Source organism: Acomys russatus, chromosome 3 (assembly GCF_903995435.1).
Source record: "Acomys russatus chromosome 3, mAcoRus1.1, whole genome shotgun sequence".
Classification (NCBI taxonomy): domain Eukaryota; kingdom Metazoa; phylum Chordata; class Mammalia; order Rodentia; family Muridae; genus Acomys; species Acomys russatus.
This window is the reverse complement of record NC_067139.1, coordinates 36,607,312-36,627,038: the sequence shown is the minus strand read 5'-3', so window position 1 is coordinate 36,627,038 and position 19,727 is coordinate 36,607,312. Positions and strand designations below refer to the sequence as shown.

Below are 19,727 nucleotides of genomic sequence, written 5' to 3'. Positions count from 1 at the left end.
GTGGGGCTGAAAAGCCCCGAGCCCACTCTGGGTACCCAGAGGAGCTGTAGAGACCACCAAGGACACCTGTTGAAGGGTCTGGAGTCTCTCAGGCCCAGTGGGTTTCTTGTATGGCTTGGGTGCCTTGCTTGTTTGCAGCTCCCTGGGTCTTGCTCTTGCCCTACTGTAACCTTTGAGGTCTAAGGGTCCCTGTCAAGTCTTATCATGGGTATCTATGCCTGTCTTCAAGGGAGAGTCACACTCAGGGTCTAGGGAGGCCTGGGGCCCCTGGATTGGTCCCTGCCTGTCTCTGGCCCAGGACCCCGAGGCTCTTGAGAATGACCATCCTGCCCAGGATAAAAAACAGAAACAAGCAGACAACAGGGGTGCAAGATGGCTCCCCACCACAGACATAGACACAAACACTGGCCCCCTGTGAGATGACAGGGGCCCAAGAAGGTGGGGGGGGGGGGTCAGGGTCGGGGGAAGGGTAAGTCCCGGAAGCTGGAGCTGCCAAGGCCCTGCTCCTTAGAGAAGGGGCAGACCAGGGGACTTTTCTGGTTCCCTAAACATATGGATTGTTCAGTCTCATCTTTAAAGTATTGCGGTCTAACTGATATGGCTTTAACTATTGGAAACAGACCAGGAAGACACGTGTCTTCTCTGAAATAAAAGTGTAAGTCCACTAAAATGGAAAACCTGCAGAATGCAAACTGGGGCCAGTGGGACAGGGACTCTGGGGGTGGGCAAGTCGCCCCCTCCCAGGCCCCTGCTTTTGGGATAGGCCCTGGTGGGGGCCCAGCATGGCTTCCTGGGGCACTGCCTGGGTCTGTCCCAGTAGCATTCTGAGGACCTCAGGTAGGAAACCCCCAAGGGTGGGAGGACTCTAGGCCAAGGGTAAGGTCTCCTGTCAGATGTGGCCATCTGTGACTAATGATCTCAAGGGTTGGGAGGTGGCATCTTGTTCTGGTTCTTGCTCTCTGAACACATACTTTTGCACACACAACTGCCTATTTTAGACCCATCCACACCACATACACCAGTCTTGGCCTATCTGACAGTTCTCTCAAACACATGTTTTCTGCATCTAACATGTAACTGTCACTCTTGACACACATGCCATTTTGGAAATACATGCATATACGAGCTAACACATGCAATCTCTAAACGCATGAGATGGCTAGCACACACTGAGCACATGTCTGAAACTCAGGCATGCCAAATCCCACAAACATATAGACACAGAGTACATCATATAAAGGACCCTCTAACACAGAGGTGTGATGACTAACACACATGCAATCTCAAGACACAGCACGCTCTAACCCTATGTAGTGCATGACGGGTCTGCCATACAGTATCTGGTGTGTGAGGGCACACACGTTTATCCCTCATTTGTGCCTCCCCCCTCTGTCCCTGCTCCAATGCTGTACAAGTCACAGAGCAGGACACCTTGACAGTGAGGGGTGTGAGGACAGATGCCAGTCCTACACATCCCAGAGGAGAGCTGATTCTTGGGCAGTTGGGTGAATGGGCAGTCTTTTGTCAGGCGGGAATTGGCTCCTCCCCAGCTCTCTGAGGCTTGGCCTAGAAGGGTCCTCCTGGGGACAATGAGGACTTGGAAGCACAAGGACAGGACGTGGAAGGGAAGAAGGGTGGATAGGAATGGGGGCAGTTTGGCTGTACCAATGAGGGGGTCCCATGGCACAGGCCATCACTGCCCGATGGCTCCAAGTATTTTCTGGGGGCCTGGGCAACCCCTTGGCTGGCAAACTAGGGCCTAGCCTGGCAGTGGGGTCCCAGGACCTAAGTCAGATGAGGGAGAATAAGGGGTTGCCCTGCCCTGGGCTCCTCCACAGATGTGCTAAAGTCCAAAGAGGATCCAGTTGGAGGGAGCAGCTTGGCAGGGGCCATGCTTCTCTTTAGGCTGGGTTCGGGGAGAGGGCTGTGCTCCTGGTAAATGGCACCAGGAAGTGGGAAGAGGACAGCCCAAGCCTCCTGCCCAGACTCTAACCTGGCCAGACCCAGCTAGAGCCTCTCAGGGCTACACTGCCCAGGACAGTCTTACTCTGAACAGCCTTCCTCGGAGCCAGGCCTCTCAGTGCCTCTGCCCTGACCTGGACTCCCACTGGGGGTTCAGAGGCCAAAGGTCAGCATGCTGGGCAGGGCTGGAATGTGTCATTGCTTTGGCTGGCTGGGGACAGTGGTCCTCCTGGCAGTGGGGAGCATGAAGGAATGTATGGGGGTCACCACACTAACATAGACCATGGGCTTCTGGAGGGGCACTCAGGGCCTTTGGCTCTGGGTTCGGTGCTCCCCACTGGAGTAAAGCTACTTGGGAGTGAAACAAGACTAGAAACTGTGGGATGAAGGGAGTGTAAAGGAGTGGAGAGGGGAGGAGTCCCTGGCTAGAGAAAGGGGGCGGAGGCCAACTGAGGTTTTCCCCTTTGGAACTGAGACTTATCTGAGTAAAAAGAAAAGAAAAGAAAAGAAAAGAAAAGACTAACAACAACAACAACAACAACAACAAAAAGGTCGTAACGTGGATGGGGCGGGCAGAGGATGGGTTACTTCTTGAACATGTCCTGTAGCGGCCCTGGCAGATATTTGAGCACTGTGTCCAGGATGCTCTCCTCTTCCTCCTCCTCCTCATCCCCACAGCCTGCGGGGATGGCCTTCTTGGGTCGGGTCAGGCTTCCCTCGCAGGGCTGTTCCATGGCTGCCTTCTCCTCTGCTTCCTTCTCTTCTTTCTTCTTCAGCCCATACTGGGGAAGAGAGGGACAGAGAGGGACAGAGAGGGACATGAGGCCAAGTCAGGAATGGGAGAGGGTTGGCCGTGTGTCTCATCAACGCGTTTAAACCACCCAGGAGCTATCTGACAGTTCCCTGAAGAACTGAGCCCAGCCCTTAGCAGGTGACAGATATGAAAGATCATGACACAGTTTCTGTTAAAATCCGCACTTACCCATCATATCCCTTTGTCCTTTAGAAATCCTCAAAGTTCTGAATATTGAATGTCTCCCTATGTTTTGAGGCACTTTTGTGTGTGTGTGTGTGTGTGTGTGTGTGTGTGTGTGTGTGTGTGTGACACAACCAGCTGACTGATGGAAGGTTACTTGTGCTTTGCGGCATGGTGCTACCAGACACTAAATGAACGGCATAGGGCGGTGCTTGGCATAGGGCGGTGCTCTGCACCTGGCATTGCCTTTTCCATGTGTGTATTTAGTTCCTGTACAATCCTTGAGGGAGTGTTCCCAAGACTCATTTTTCTCATGAGAGTGAGGCTCGGGGGAGAATCGGGCCTAAGATGAGATCTGGGGTACAGGGGAGTCAGAGGTGGGGCTTGCAGGGGATGCTGACCTTGTCTCGGATCTGCTGCCGGACCTTCTCTCGCTCGGCTTCCATGCGGGCATGTTTGGCCTTGCGCTCTTCCTCCTGCTGCCGCAGGGCCTCCTGTCGCTCCTCCTCCTTCTTCTGTGCATCAGGGTCCTTCTCCTCCTCTCCCCCCAGCATCTTCCCCATGTCCTTGGTGGCCCCTACAGGATGTAGGAGGGTCAAGGGAGGAAGAGGGTGTGGTCAGTTGGGGGGGGGGGAAGGCAGGTGGGTTGAGGCTTGCTTTCTCCTGGGTCAAGGGTACGTGGGAAAGGTGATAGGGCTCACCTCCGAGGGCTTGCTTCATGACAAAGTCCATCCTGCAGGCTTTGGTTAGTGCTCCCTAGCCCGTAGCTGAATTTGCATTCAGCACTCCTGCTGGTCTGCCTTTGGGAGATGAGCCCACCTGCAAAAAAGATGAGGAAGGGTCAGATGGAAAGCTGTCTTCTCAGGCAAGGTGGGAGAGACTGGCACATGGCGGCCTTGTTCTGACAGGGCATCACCAACTAAGGATAAGGCTCAATGCCCTGTAGTTACTGAGAATATATTACGGACCAGGCATGGATCTGCAATTAAATAGCTTCTGGTTCCTATTTTATGTTATTTTTTAAAAGTAGCATTTATTTATTTTTATTTTTGTATATGAGTGTTTTGCCTGCATGTAGTTATGTGCACCATGTGTGTTCAGTGCCCGTGGAAGCCAGAAGAGGGCGTCAGATCTCCTGGCACTGGAGTTACAGATGGTTGTGAGCCGCCATGTGGGTGCTAGGAATAGAACCTGGGTCCTCTGCAAAAGCAGTGTACATTCTGAACCTCTGAGCATCTCTCCAGCCTTGGTTCCTATTTTATAGCCTTCATTTTGAACATTTTTCTTCTAATTTGATTGAAGCCAGGAGGATTGCAATGAGACTGGAATTTGGGCTTGGAAGAGTTGTGTTTTAATGATAACCTCTTTCGTTTTCTGTCAGGTGACCGGCAGCAAGTGACCTCCCTTCTTTATGTTTTCAGTTTCCTCTTTCCTGAAATGGAAGAGGCAGGGCCAGGGCTACTGTGGAGAGCAGACAGGAGCCAGCCTGGGCCATTAGTTCAACTCACCAAGAAAATGAGCATATGCTCATGGCTTCAGAAAATCAGGGGTGCATGAAAAAAAAAAAAAAAGGGTATAGCTAACATGAGTAGAAACCTAGCCAGACTTTGGAAATTAGACAAATGAAAAAATAACTTATTTGTTATTGTAGCATATATATGTTTTGTGTTTCATAGCTTAATGTTTATTTTTATTTTGAATTACACATGAGGGCATTGGGAATATTATCATCTCAGAGCTTATGGCCTTCACAGAGTGAGGGCCTTTCTTGCAGGCATTCTGCTAATCTTAGCTTTTCTAGCCTCCTCCCTAAATTACTGGTCTTCAGTTTTTATTATTTTTTTTTTATTGTTTTTTTGTCTCAGAAGATTTTCTCCAAATAAAGTCATAATTGGAATGCAGTATGGATAACATAATCCTGTGGTGGTGGAGGCACCGCAGACTTGAGTACAGGACGCTCCTTCACACCAGAGGCTTCACGCCAGAGGCTTCACACTAGAGGCTTCACATCTCTGAGAATAGACCCCAGGGCTCTAATTTAATTGTTTGTACTGAGTCTTTAAGAATGTTTTAAAATGTTTCCTTTAACGCACACATGGTCTTTGTACCCCACGTGTGCCTAGGGTGTCAAAGCCCCTGGCATGGGAGTTACACATGGCTGTTGGTGCTGGGAATTGAACCTGTGTCCTCTGGTATGATAGCAAGAGCTCTTAACCTCTGAACCTTCTCTCCAGCCCTTCGTCATACTGATTCTTCAACAGACAAGGTTGCTGCCAATCTCCCTGTTCTGTGTGGCTGCTTCTGTGAACTGTCCCAAATGCAGTATGGGTTGGAGGTTAACTGGGACAAGGCCCATCCAGCCCCAGGGCCTTTTTAAAAATCTCTTATGGACTTCAAGTCTCTATTACTTTCTAGGAAAAAAAAGAGGGTTCTGGAAAACCCTCAGTTGCTGATGATTGCAACTGAGTCTAGTTCAAGGTCACAGGCTATTCGCTGATGATTAGATTTCTTTCTAAATGAGAAAATCATTAGCAGACTGTGAGTCCTTCATAATGAGGGATCCAAGGATGTATCTACAGGGTTAGATCACTTAATGAGATCGTTTGGTAGAAAAAATCATAACATACTAGATGAAAATTTTCCCATGGGTTTGGCGCTAGGCATAACTGGTTTATAGATTCTAGACTGGGGCTGAGTCTGGAAATGCTTTAGCTTGTTCCAAATAGGGCAGTGCTAAGGTGATCTTTGTACTGTCTTTTAAATGAAAAGAAAACACAGAACAAGTGTCTGGAGGTGAAGGGGGAACTTATACATATTTACGGGACTTCATGAAGCCCACAAGGAACACAGGCTTTCCAGCAAAGGCAAGAGGACCCACCCTGACCTAGAAACTGAGTGTGAAGGTTGCTCAGCTCTGTCGAGATGTTTCCCATTGATTTTAGACCTCAAGAGAAGACTTAATTTCTAAGAACAGGAAATGAAACAATGAACAAATTGAGTGATTTCAGGAACTTTCGAGTTTCTACTCAGTGTTTAAACAGAGCTCAAAGAATCACCAGGTGGTAGTGGAAGACGTAGGTCTCTAATTTGAGATGATTCAAACGGGAAAGCAGGACACCTGGGCTGAAGCTCAGCTCCATCCCTGACTCGGGAAAGTCTCCTGTGGGATCTGATGCTGTTCCACATCCTTCCCCAGTGCAAGCAACGCACCCTTAGCCCCTCCCTCTTTCGTTCTGTAACTCAGACTCTGGCCTCAGCCCCTGCTTTGCTGATCAACAACACCTAGACATCTTATCTGGATGCCAGATCCCCAAAACAAGGATTAATTGAGCACCTATCATGTGTTAGTCAGCATCTTAGGCACTGAAGATGTGTCCATGAGGTAGAGAGGCAAAACTGTGCCCTCACGCGGATTACATTCTGAGGTGTCTGTGTGTGAGTGCCTGCCTGTGGGAAAATGTGAAAAAAAAAAAAAAAAGTTAAGAGATGCATTTGTGTTCTGGGTGTTCTGTGGACACTACTCAAATGCAACGCTCCATCGATCAGTAACCACCAGATGCTTTCTCGTTCATGCCTTCATCCAGCAATGGTCATGACTGCTGCCCTCCCCCTAATCTTCAGAACACATCTACTCAAGGACTGAATCTTCTCAATGCCTACATCTCCAGGTGGGTCTTAAGTCATTCTTGGGCCCACTCCAAAATCCTGTCGTCTAATCTTAGTATGGCCCTCTTAGCTGGGAGGCAGTCTCTTTGCTTGTATGGTTGAGATAATCTGAAGTGACTTCTGAGGCCCAAGCTGTTCCTTAATCCTGCAAGTTACAATAAGACTAGGCACTCCTCCCTATATTAAGGTTGGACAAAGCAACCCAGTAAGAAAAAAGGGCCCAAAAAGCAAGCAAAAGAGTTAGAGAAAGCCTCCCACTCCCATTGTTAGGAGTCCTGCAAGAACACCAACCAGGCTACTCAGCCACAGCACATATCGCAGAGGCCATACAGGCTCTCTGATTATCAGTTCAGTCTTTGTGAGTCCCTTTGAGCCCTGCCTAGTTGATTCTGTGGGTCATTTCCTTGTGGTGTCCCCAGCCCTTCTGACTCCTACAATTTTTCCTCCCTCTTCTCCCGCAAGATTCCCTGAATTCCCCCTAATGCTTGGTTGTGTCACCCCTGCCTCTTAACCCGAGACTTCCCTCCAGGCCAGGCATGCTGTTGAAGGGGCCTTTTCCTCCAATGAGGCAGCTCTTTGAAACTGGGTCTTCCTTATAAAAGGAAGGCTACACAGCCAGCCAGTTTGAAGGTTAGAAATCATCTGTGGGATGTGTTTGTCACGTGACAGGTGCTCAGTAAATGAAAGCTATTATTAAAGTGATTAACGATGGCTATTGCATACACCTGCAACTTCCCCTCTCCTAGCGCCAGGGAACTCCTCCCAGGTGAAGCTGATCTAGATATTTCTCTCTGTACCTCTTCCTTTATCTATTCATCATCACGCCTTCCTGACACCTTGAGTGCCCTTTCACAGTCTCTTAGGTCTACTCTCTTTTCCAACCCTTTCCTTGAACTTGAACTTTGACCCTCTACCCTTTGGTGCAGCTCCCCACACTGCTTCCTCATCTCCTGGTAAAGCCTTACTACTCCTGAGGTGTGCTGTCTTAGTGCACAGCCAGGAAGCTATCATGATCAGGGGAGCTAAAAGACCTCTGCTTAGCTGGGAGTGTGCACAGCCCTCCCTCTCTCTTTTTGTAGCATTTGATGCTGATCATTCCCCTCCCCCTAATTCCAGCCTTCTCAGATCTGAATTCCATGACCGAGCACTCTTGTGGTTTCCAGCCTTCTCAAACAGGTCTTTTAGTCCCCCTTCTCTTCTTTGCTAATTCCTTCTCCAGGCAAACTCTCATCCTCTTTCCCCCATTCCTCCCATGGAAACCTCCCATCTGTGCCTACTGATTTCGGATCCTTAGTTAGCCACATATATGCACGTCTTTCTCTCCCCAGCCTGCACATTTTTAACCCTCTGCTGTGTGTCTTTGTACACGCCTGTTTCCAATTCGGTCTCTGGGAGATTAATCCCATCCTTGCTGGGCTCTCATCTTGCCCTCCAGGATGCCTTGCTACAATCGCTTCAACCAAACACATCCAGTCAGTATCTCTCACCAGAACACACTCACTTACTCATCCTGTTCTCTTTGAGTACCTACTGTCTAACAGTCGCCGTGGAAGACAACAAGGGTATTCTCCAACACTGGCTCTCACAGCCTTCACTTAACTGGGGAGGGTAGAAACTGCACAGTAGAACACGCAAGGACTTGGTGAGTATGATTGGGATAGAGGCACAGGGAAGAATTCTGGACACTGTTCTCTCACCTCCTCCCTCCTACTGCTTTACTGCCTTGGCTCATGGCTCAGTCTCTCCTCTAGCTTTTACCTGTATTCCACATGACCCTTAGATCAGTCTTCCTAAAAGGCAGATTTGCTCACGCAAACTTACAGCCCTGCACTGGCTTCCTGTGGCCGCGTGAAGCCTACCACACAGTCTGTGCTCCAACCATCAAACCCTGCAGTCTAGCACCCGTCACCTCTCTTTGCCTCTCATTTCTCATCCCTTGTACATTGCGGTGTCTTAACCAGACCCCCCACAATGTTATTTCCATCTGCACCTGAGGCAGGGTGATTTGGGCACACTACTCCCACAGCTTGAGCACTGCTTAGCCTCATTCCTGCTGCCTCAGATCTTGGTACTACTACTTATTAAATGATCTTAAGTACTTAATGTTTCCTCATGTGTAAAATAGAGACAGCTGACACCGTGCGCAAGGCCTGCTGCGAGCACTGAGGTTATGCAAACCAAGTGTCTAAGCCAGTGTCTGGCACGCAGTGAGCATCCTCACTGTCACCATAACCATCCACAAACAGCAGCAGCATTAACTTTCTGAAACCCTTTGCCAACACTGCTCCCTCCGTGCAGTTCCAGTTCTTGACAAGATAGGATGGATTCTTGCTTCTGTGAGAGCTAAGGCACTTCTAGGACAGTTGTGCTGCCTCTTACTCATGCTCTAGCTATCTGGGTGACATTCTTTTGTCATCATAGGAGCGTCTCTGTTGCCTGTGTGTAATTTATTTCACCTATCTGGAGAATCCCCACAGGATATCCTCAGCATGTTTGCTCAGTGGAATTTAATGTTGTGTGCACGGGCTCAAAGTATGAGCGTGCATGTCTGACTCTGAACCTCTTAGACACCCACCGGGTTGTGTGTGCGTGTGTGTACCTGATGTGCCTGTAGCCACCATATCGGTGGTACTGCAAGAGATCCCTGCGGATTGTGTGCAGTTGAGGAGTTGGACCTCACCGCCAGGAGGCGCTCCTCAGCGGTGCTGCGGTAAGCCGCCGTCTGTTTCCTCGCGGGAAGGGTGCGGATGGGGGTGGAGGCTGTTGCTGCTGGTGGAGTGTTGGATTGGGGGAAAAGGTGGGGCTGGGGGGGGGGTAGGTAGGCTGATGCAAATGTCTCCATGTTGCCAGTCACTGGCCCTTACCTTCCTTCCAGACCACCCCCTCCACCCCTGCTGTCAGTCCCAGGCAAAAAGGCTGCCAAGGCACTTGTTCCGTCGAGTCTCGGGGACCCGGCCCCTCCTTCTGACACGCACACCCGAACACCTGCAGTATTTATCTTTGCGGCTGTTTTTCTGATATTTATGATTCGAGTACGGGCTACAATCACAACTCAATTCAACACTCAGTTGCTTTTTGCAAGAGGCTCCACGTTAATGGCGGTGGCCGAGACAGAGGACGTCTCCCCTACTTCCCCATCCTACGTCTTGCCTCTGGAAGCAAGAAGTCCTGGGGGAGGGGAAGGACGAGAAAGGGAAGCCGAGGATGAGCAATAGTGAGAGGAATGGCTCGTCTGGGTCACAAAAGTGGCGAGGGCTTCCCTCCACAGAAGAGAGGACAGCCTCCCAGGCGCTGCTCCCCGGGCCCTCATGAAGACCAGCACTCCGGACAGCTCTGCCTGAGCTCTCATTTGGCCACTGTATGTCCCCTTCCCCCATCACACACTCGCAATTCTGAGCCCCAGCTTTGAACTTTGCTGGGGAGGGGGCGATCTGAGACTGGGGAGCAGCCTGTTACCCCCACATGAGCTATGCTGCCCCAACATCACTCCTGCGGAAAGAGGACAAATAGTCCCTCTGCCCTATTCCCCGACACCGACGTGGGCACTCCTCCCCTTCACTTGGCCACTGCCACCCTCAGATTCCCTCCGGAACTGAACTCTACCTCTCGGGGCGACTCTCTGCTCTTAGAGCAGAGGGCTTGGGAGGGATTCAGAGGTAGCCACACCCCGAAGTAGCCGAGGACCACGTCCCCCACCCTAGTCTTGCGGGCTCGAAGTTGTTCTCCAGGTTCACACTTGAGTCTCCGCGCTCGGGGCGGTCCAGTCTCCTCATTCTCACTGTTCTCCACTCTGGGTGCAAGCCCGCCCGCCCACAGATATGCCTGCCGCAGCACCTACCCTCCCTCTGGCCTCCGCGGGGAGCTGTCCCTTCAGCACCACGGCGAGAGGGCAGAGGCTCCAGTCCCCAGGGCAGCAGCACCCCGGGTCTCAAGGAGCCCCTCAAAGCCGCACTGCCGGGCTTCCCGCACCCCCCCCCCCCGCTGTTACTAGCCCAGTGCATCTCCTTACTGCCCCCAGCCCAGCTCCACCTCCCCGGCCCACAGCCAGCACCGACCTGGTGGTCCCAGCAGCCGTCTAAGCCACTGCAGGGCTCAGGCTGACTCCAGCAGGCGGTGCAGTGTGCTCAGCCAGCTCGCGTTGCTTCCTAGTGTAACTCCGCCAGGCGAGCCGGGGCCGTGGCGGCTGCTGCGGGCGGATGCCGAAGGCGCCCTCCAATCACGCCCCTCAGCCAGGCCCTGACGCTGTACTGCTTCTCTTCCAGAAGGGAAATTCAAAACGTCTCTCTCTCTCTCTCTCTCTCTCTCTCTCTCTCTCTCTCTCTCTCTCTCTCTCTCCCTCTCTCCCCTCTCTTCTTCTCTCCTCTCCCTCCCTCCTTCCCCCCTCTCTTTTCCTCTCCCTCTCTCCCCCTCCTTTTCCTCTAGCTGCCTCCTCCTCCTTCTCCTTTCCTTCTTCTCTCCTTTCCCCCTCTTTTATTCTCCCTGCTTTCCCACTTCCTCCTTTCTCTGTTCCCTTCCTTGTCTACCGTGTGATTCCTTTCCCAGATAGCCCCACGGACCTGACCTGCCTTCAGCCAGGCTTCTTTCCAAACTCCTGTGCCCCAGCCAGCAGCTTTAGAGGGGTGATAGGGGCAGGAGTGAAAGAAGGATTCTTAAAGCGGAAACAAAGGAATTACCTCTGCAAAAAAGCTCTCTTTGGCTCCTCTGGGCACACTACGATAGATAGATAGACTCCTCTTGGGGTGCCCACTTCCCTAGAAGAACCCCTGCTTCAGTCACCCCCTTTCTCTGCTTGTGTCTTGCCTGTGAACAGCTCTGGACTGGGTAGTCCACTGTCAGACCATTTCTGCAGTCTATGACCATAGTGTCTTGCTATCCGCTCTCTCCAGAACCATTGGTGCACAGAAAGAGGAAGGCCCTCCCCAAGGGTGAGGGACTCTCTGCTTTGGACCCAGAAGCAAAAGACTGTTGCAAAATTGCAGGGGGAACCTTAGGCGAGCCGCTCCTTGTCCTCTGGAGATCTGTTATCCTTTGAGGAAGCCATAGTTTTCTGGTAATGTTATTCTAGAAGGCACTTGGTTCTCTCCCAAGCCGAAGGAAGAGAAGGGACTCAGGGATGACAAGGGAGCATTTACTCCATGCTCAGCCTTGCCTCTTCCCCTCTCACACTTGCTTCCCTTCTCTTGTTCTCTCCTAAGGAGCCTTTCTGTTCTACCTGCCATCAATTGGCTCTCAACCTCTTCCTTTAATCTGGCTCCAGGTGTAGGGAAATGGCTCCAGGGAGGAGGGCCTTGCACCAGGCCTTTGGAAGCTGTGCATCCATCAGAGCTATGTCAGAGTGGAGATGGCTTCTGATTCTGAGAGGGGATGGCTTTTCTCCCAGGAGGGAAAGCTGCAGGAGGGCAGTATCCAGGAGAGGATGGAAGGGGTTCACAGCAGATGCCTGGAAGTGGGGGAGCCTTAAGTCAGAAGATGTTGATGTACACACCCCGCCAGCTCTCCTGCAGAGTTACCTTTGTGAAGCTCACCTGTTCTCCCCATTCAGACTGGGAGCTTTGTATAAAGGCGGAGTTCTCTGTTAGCTCTGTTGGGGCATCCGCACAGCACAGCTCATTATTCCCCTGTCATTTCCTAAGGTGACCTAGTTGTGTGTGTGTGCATGTGTGTGTGTGTGTGTGTGTGCATCTGTGTGTGTGTCTATGTGTGTGCCCACTCCTGTTTGATTAGAGTGACTTAGACTTGCTACTAATGCCTGAGGGGAATTCTAAGCCAAGAGATCTGACATTTTGTCATTTCAAGAGGCGCAATCCCCACCCCCTCCATTTTAGGAGTTCTTCAGCAGCATGTCCTGTGAACGGGGCCTTGTGCCAGCAGCACTCTGGCTACAGCTGGGGTTTTGCCTTTGACATGGACAGTGATCAAGCTAGGATCAAAATCCAACTTAAGCTTCATAAAAAGACCTAGCTGAGTCCTAGGTGCTGCACTTTAAGATGGACCCCGGTCCTGGGTGCTGCACTTTAAGATGGACCCCGGTCCTGGGTGCTGCACTTTAAGATGGACCCCGGTCCTGGGTGCTGCACTTAAGATGGACCCCGGTCCTGGGTGCTGCACTTTAAGATGGACCCCGGTCCTGGGTGCTGCACTTTAAGGTGGACCCCGGTCCTGGGTGCTGCACTTTAAGGTGGACCCCGGTCCTGGGTGCTGCACTTTAAGGTGGACCCCGGTCCTGGGTGCTGCACTTTAAGGTGGACCCCGGTCCTGGTGCTGCACTTTAAGATGGACCCCGGTCCTGGGTGCTGCACTTTAAGATGGACCCCGGTCCTGGGTGCTGCACTTTAAGATGGACCCCGGTCCTGGGTGCTGCACTTTAAGATGGACCCCGGTCCTGGGTGCTGCACTTTAAGATGGACCCCGGTCCTGGGTGCTGCACTTTAAGATGGACCCCGGTCCTGGGTGCTGCACTTTAAGATGGACCCCGGTCCTGGGTGCTGCACTTTAAGATGGGCTTTGGTAAGCGCCTGGATATCACTTTTGGGAAGAGGCTAGACTGGGGATGGAGAGGTTGAAAGGTTTAAGAATATGCTTTATTGAAATCAACTCATGTTAACAGTTGGCACCGTGGATGCTAAGGGTATGCTTGCTGAGTGGATAAATAATCATTGCAAAAAAAAAAAAAAAAAAAAAAAAGACCAGAGTTAGTTTTTTTTTTAAGTTAATTTAAAAAAAAATCATTGCCCTAAGGAGATGACCTTAGGGAAATGAGGATGGTAAAGAGAGGCAGACTGAAGCTCTATGCGGAAGACCCAGATCTCAGTTGATGCTGCCAAGCCATGCCTGCACTTCCTGTCTTGAGGCCATTAGCTGCAGTTGGATAAGAGGACCATCCAGGCACAGTTACATTTGAATCCAAGCCTTTTGTGAATCTATTAAAAAATTCTCATTATCTGGCACGAGTTGAGCCTAGTTGCAGAAATCTTACTGATGAACAGAAGTTCAGCTCAGTCAGGCTTTGATAGCTTTGTCCTGTTGATCAATTAGGGGTAAGGCACAGAGCTACTGGTCACATCCCATGGTCCAAAAGAGGTGTGGTAGAGAGGTCCTTTCTCCCTATTCAAGGTGAACAGCCCAGACATGGTTCCAAGATCCTGTTATTACTTAAGAAAAGTGGCTGACTGTTCCAGATATCCCCTAATGATCTACGTTCCCAAAGGGCCCGAGGTGCCAACTTTGGGGTTTTTACATAAATCGCACTTTCTCATTTAATTTTGACAAGATGCAGACATTGAAGCCCAGGGGGAGAAAGTGAGTCTCGAGTAGAGCCAGGATACCAGCTGCTCTGGGCTCGGGTTCCATGGGCCTTATATCACGCTGGGCTGCTTATCTTCTGACATGTTTTAACATTCCACTGCCTATGCAAGTGGAACCCTTGCAGCATGCACATATATCACTGGTATTTATAATCATTTGGTTTTTTTTTTTTTCTAACACACATCATATATTTACTTCCAGAGCAGAGCGCTCATATCATGCAGACTCCTGTGTTTCTTACTCCGCCTCCCCCAGCTCCCCACCTCTCTAATCCAGTTTACAGTGAGTGAGTGTGAGCACGGAAGGTACAAGTAGGCAGCCTCCCGTCCTCACAGAGGGCTGCAAGCAGGGAGAGGAAACCAGGTTTGGAAAGATTCATGAAATGGTCTGGCTGTGCCTTAGATGTTCATTAGGAAGCCAAGTAGGAAAGCTACTGCTAGGACTTCCACAGGACTGAGGAGCAGTGCATGAGGAATGACAGCTGTCAGAGACTGCAAATGTGCCCATCGGTGAGAACGGCTTCTGGAGAGTGCCTGTCCAAAGGTCAGCTCATTTCTCCACTGCCACCACCTCGCCCCAGCGAGCATTCTAGCGAGCACTCTGGATGCCATGTGTGCAGGAGCAGAGGAAGTGACAGATCTGCTCTGAACTGCAGCTTTGCTGGCTGTATCTCACCTGGGCTGGTATGGATTGGGCTCAGGGAGACCTGAGCCGCCCACATCCTGTGGTTCTAGCTTGAGCCTGGGGGGGCAGTATTGGCCTTGGTTTGGGAGAATGGCCTGGTGCCAGAAGAAGAAAGAGAACTGTGGGGTTGGAGCACAGGGAAAGGTTCCAAGTCGTTTTGCTCCTCCAGTGACTATGGAAGGTTCTGGTGTAAGGCGAGGGTGCACATACAACTGTGTAGGCTGTATAACAGGGGGGCCCAATTTACATGGATTGTGCCAGGCTCCAAGGTTCTAAGGATGTGCCTCTGTTTCTGGTTACTAATGTTGCTGTCGATTAGAGATGACCCGGGTGCTAGGATGGTGGCCCTGGGTTACTTTCAGCAGGTGTAGTTGTGAACCACAACGGGTGTGGGCACACACATCGCTGTCATTGTGTGGGGCAGTGGAAGTATACATGTGCGTACATGTGGACGTGTACATGTACAGCCAGAAATGTGACCCGATCACTGTGAAAATGTGAAAACTATGTGACTGGAGGTGATGAGCTCTCCTTTCCACTTCTTCCCTGCCGTAAAGGCCACTGGGAAGTGTCTGGCCACGTTGGGGGGAGAAAGACTCCTAGAACCCTACAGTCTTCACTTTAGTTTTTCAGAAAGTTCCCAGATTTTACATCTGCACCCTGACTCACTGGTAACACATGGGTGTGTCTGTGGAAATTCTCTAGGGATCCTTTCTCATCCCCAGAGCATTGTCTCCAATTCAGCACCCCTCCCCCTCCCCCACCCTTCACTACCCCGCTGTCATCCGCCTACCAGTTCCTCATGGGTCCTGCATGCCCTTTATCTGTGCCCATCTTCCCATCCAGGCACCCATTAGCATGTCAAAGCAGCCTGTTCCAGCCCACACAGTGTACCCTGGGGCATCCCTACACGGTAGCTCCCTCTTATCTAGAGCTTTCCAGAAACCTTGCATTTTCATGTCTGCTTGCCAGTATGCAGTACCTCGCCATCCACTGAAAGGAGGGAGCTCGGGTGGTGAGTCTCCTTTCTCTTGGCTCAGGTTTTTTTTTTTTTCCAGTCTCCCTGTTGTGACTTCCGTTCCTTTACTTCTACCCCCAGCCCTTCCAACGCTTCTGGACATGGTCAGATGTCCCTGCCCTCTTTTGACTTCAGACGAGCACATTCTATCAGCTCCTGGTTTCCAGATCTAACTCTTTGCCTTGCTCTTGCACAGTGCGAGCAGTATTAAGTCCTGCTACCTGTGCCTTCGGAGGATCCCCCTCTTGATGGTCCTTCACTTTGTAAGCTCTTGGTCTCTTCCCCTCCCTGCAAAAACCAAACCAAACCAAACCAAACCAAACCAAACCAAACCAAACCAAACCAAACCAAACCAAACCCTACTCAAGCCAGCCCTTACACCATGGAAGCCCCTCTTTCAGCACATGGAAACAACATAGGAAAGCAGAAAGTCCTTGTGTCGCTTTAAGTCTCAGGACTCTAGGCTCCTTTGCTGCTGTGCATCAATCCTACTCCTTCTCAGACGAGGTGAAACATGGGATGTGTTTTGAAATACTTTGCAGATTCTTGGGCCTTATCCCATATGGAGCAAAGCAGTCTCTGGCCTGCGGGACCCAGGGATTGCATCTTCTACCAGCTCCCTAAGGGGTTTCTGACCCAGGTACTGGCTGGAAAGCCCTGGTCTTGAGCCTGTAGAATCCGAGAATGCTGTGATTCCTTCCATACCTGATCTTATGCTAAAAATGAATCGTGGAGTCACAGAATATTTTAGGATTAACAGAGGCTCCACACACTCTCTCAACGTCACCATTTTTAATTCTACAAATCTGCGTCTAGGGGTTGGAGTTGGAGGGTTCTCCATCTGGGAAGAACGTTTGCTTTCCAGGCTCCTTGCTCCATTTTCTACGAAAAGCCCCTCCCTCTATCCCTTGAAGGGATGCTGTCACATGCCACTTGCATTTGTGAGGCCCCATATTCTCTCTACTGGTGCAAAGGCAACTGGCAAGGCCTTGTGTACACAGTGGCCGAGCAGAGAATGACACGTGTGTCTAGTGAGGAGCAGCATGTGCTGGCCCACAGACAGTTCTTGCTCATTGATAAAATGAACTGGCGAGGACGTTATTGCTGTTTTATTAAAGCAAGAGAGATGGAGGATCACGGACAGATGATAGTAAGCTCCTAGGCCTCTGGTCAGGAGGTGAAAGAATGTGCTGAGGAGCCCCAGGATGCTGTTTTTTGAGACTGATGGCGAGGAGGAGTACATGTGTTTAGGAGACAGGATGACAGAAGGCAGTCAAACATGCACCAAAAGTTAATAACATTCAGTGGTGGGACACTTGCCTAGTGCACACATGGCCCTGAGTTCAATCTGGAGAGCCCCATGAGAAGGAGGAAAGCGCCAGTAACAAAGCCGATAGTTTTCTGTACTTGTACACTTGGGGAAATGGGGCCAGAAAGGGAAAGAGCCTTTCTCAAAGTCACACAGCAAGTTCACGAACCTTCTAATTCCTAGGTAACTGTTTCTTTGTTGGTGTAAGTGAGCACTCCACCACAGCTTTCTTAATGACTCCCTTCATACTAAGTGCTATTTTAGGGACAGTACAGATGCCAGCTCTTTAAGCCATGCAACTGGCCCTTTGTGGTAGTTTTCATTCTTGTGTTCATTTAGCAGACATCGGCGGAGAGCCTATGGCCTTCCTGAATTGCTCTCCCGCCTCAGCTTCACACCAAGACACACATACACACACGCTCTGATTCACACTTCTAAGGTCCTTTCGTCTCCCAGACTCTTTGACATGAGCGGGGGAAGACACAAACAGTCCATGCTATTACAACCAAAGTGCTGTCCTAGCAGAGAGGGAGCGGGTGGGAGAAGGAGACACACACAGCTTGCTAGCCAGATGGAAGGGAAAGTTCCCGGGCAGGGAAGAGACACAGGCTAGGACGCTTCTCTAAAGAGGAGACTGCACGTTCTGCCACGGAGAGGTGTGGGTGAAGTCTCAGTTGCCCTCTGGCAGTTTGCCTAAGTGAAGAGTACTGGGGCTCAGTTTCCTCACCAGTACAAAGGGAGGGCCATCTGTACCCCCCAGGGTAGTGGGAAGGAAGGCTTAGGTGGAGCTCTGCATTGAAGAGTGACTCCCTGGGAGCACCAGCCTCTTCCAGCCCCCTGGCAGCACAAGCAGCTGTCTTCTGGAGTCAGGGACAGTGTGGCCATTAGACCCAGCCTACTTTTAGACCTTCTTGGCCAGGAATTCTGCCTGTTAATCCTCTAGAGTCTAAGCTGGGATGAGAGAGAAAAGAACGAAATGCTAAGGTAAGTAGGGTGACCCTTCTCCTTTGCTGGCCTCCTCTCCAAACACAGGAGACCGAGAGTGGGCCTCCCTAGCGGGAGTCACCTGAAGGAAGTGTAGTGGGGCTCAGACATCAGGCTCCACAGCGGGAGGAATTTTCCCCACACAAATTCAGAAATGGCTGTTTCTGTTTCTCCCCAACCTCCAGCTGTTTCTTTCTGGTAAGAAAACAAGACAAAGCAAAACAACAACAACAACATTTTTATTTGGCAAGTGAAAGGTCTTAGGAAGACATAGCCAGAAAAAAGCTTAAAGGTACTACAATAGAGGGAGTTCTGTCACCAGGCGTCTGAGTGGGATGGGAGGTTTACAGTCTCCCCAACTGACCCGATGGCTACTGCTGCACTTCAGCACCATCAGTGCCTTTACCTCCACTTTAGTCCTAGTTAGCGATATTTGGGCACAGAAAAGTTGAATACCGTGTTCAGGGTAACACAGCTAAGAAACAGCAGCAACAGCATGCGAAGTTGGTATGCTATTATATATAGTTGGTCATAGTGCTAGAGAGGAGCTGGGTAGTTTCCAGAAGGCCAGGGTGGGTATATAGCCGCAGGACAGCTGAGTCTAGGCTTTGAGTGACTCTGATGGGACATCCTGGGGACCTTGTCATAGACCGTACCTTATAGGGGCTGGATATTTCTGGTCTGAAGTTGGCCAAGTGGTGGGAGCTATGCGTCAAGGTTCCAGGCCCATTTCTATCAGGCCTCCACTGGCTTCCACTCAGCCCCAACCTCCTACCTATGTTCTTGCCTGTTAATTTTCTTTCTAGCTGGCTTTCAGATCTGTGGGAGAATGGTGCTCGTAGAATATACATATGCCTGCACCCCGTAAAGCACATGGTGGCCACAGCTTCTTTTACCACCCAAGCACCCACTCCTCCCTCATGTGCCATCAGCTTTGGAGGAGCCATCTGTGTAGCGGTCCCTCAGTATCCATGGGGGAATCAGTTCCAGGACCCTCGTGGATACCAATGTCTTGGATGCTTGAGTCTCTTGTATAAAACTGGGTGGTGTTTATATAGCCTACTGCATGCTCGGCAGCCCAGATGACCGTCCATGTTGATTTGTTTGGCTTGGGCTGTGTAATCTGGATGAAACAGAAGAGACCCTCCATACTGAGTCAGGTTCAACTGAGCTAAAATTCAAAATCTTTGGAAAATATATTCCCTCTGTGCTGAAGCTATATAGGCTTTTCTTTTACATTACACCTCAAGTGATACAGGACAATGTTTATATCATGTTAGGCATTGTCAATTATCTAGAAATGTTTCCTGGTTTTGTTTGTTTTAAAGACAGGGTCTCCTGTAGCCTAGGATGGCCTGGAACTCTCTATAGAGTCAAAGATGATATTGAATCCCTTTTCCTCCTGCCTCCTCATCTGTGTGCTGGGGTTATTCCTATGCACCCCCGTGCCTGGCTTACAGATGATCCACATCTTTGGGCCTCCATGTCTTTGGGACATCCTGGAACCAATCCCCTGTGGGTACCAAGGGGTGACTCCATGAGTGCGTGCGAAATGCCAGTGTCTTTTCTGGGTATGGGAAACACCTGGGAAAGCGTATACAAGTTCTGACTCTTTAGTAGGAGAATTTAGGCACAGGGTCAGGGTGACTCCTGAAGGTGATAGGGCCATGGCAGAGTGAGACAAGGTGCAGCTGCTTGCTTTGTGCCTTTGGGCCCAGAGTCTTCACATCAGGGCAGGTTCCCCAGGAAGAATTTGCTTGGTAAATGAATGGGGACCATCCCCAGACACCCAGAACTGGCCCTGGGCCTTCCTCCATGATGTC

The 19,727-nt window shown here is 50.6% G+C and overlaps 1 protein-coding gene across 1 annotated transcript; it reads right to left on the bottom strand.

Moving 5' to 3' along the window:
- Positions 1–1,410: 1,410 nt before the first annotated feature.
- Positions 1,411–10,902, bottom strand: Cplx2 (complexin 2). The gene is made up of 4 exons (XM_051171501.1): positions 10,660–10,902; positions 3,640–3,757; positions 3,340–3,515; positions 1,411–2,744 (listed from the first exon to the last, which is right to left on the bottom strand). Exons 2-4 carry the CDS (start codon positions 3,668–3,670, stop codon positions 2,547–2,549), a joined length of 405 nt encoding a protein of 134 aa, XP_051027458.1. The 5' UTR covers positions 3,671–3,757; positions 10,660–10,902; the 3' UTR covers positions 1,411–2,546.
- Positions 10,903–19,727: the final 8,825 nt, after the last annotated feature.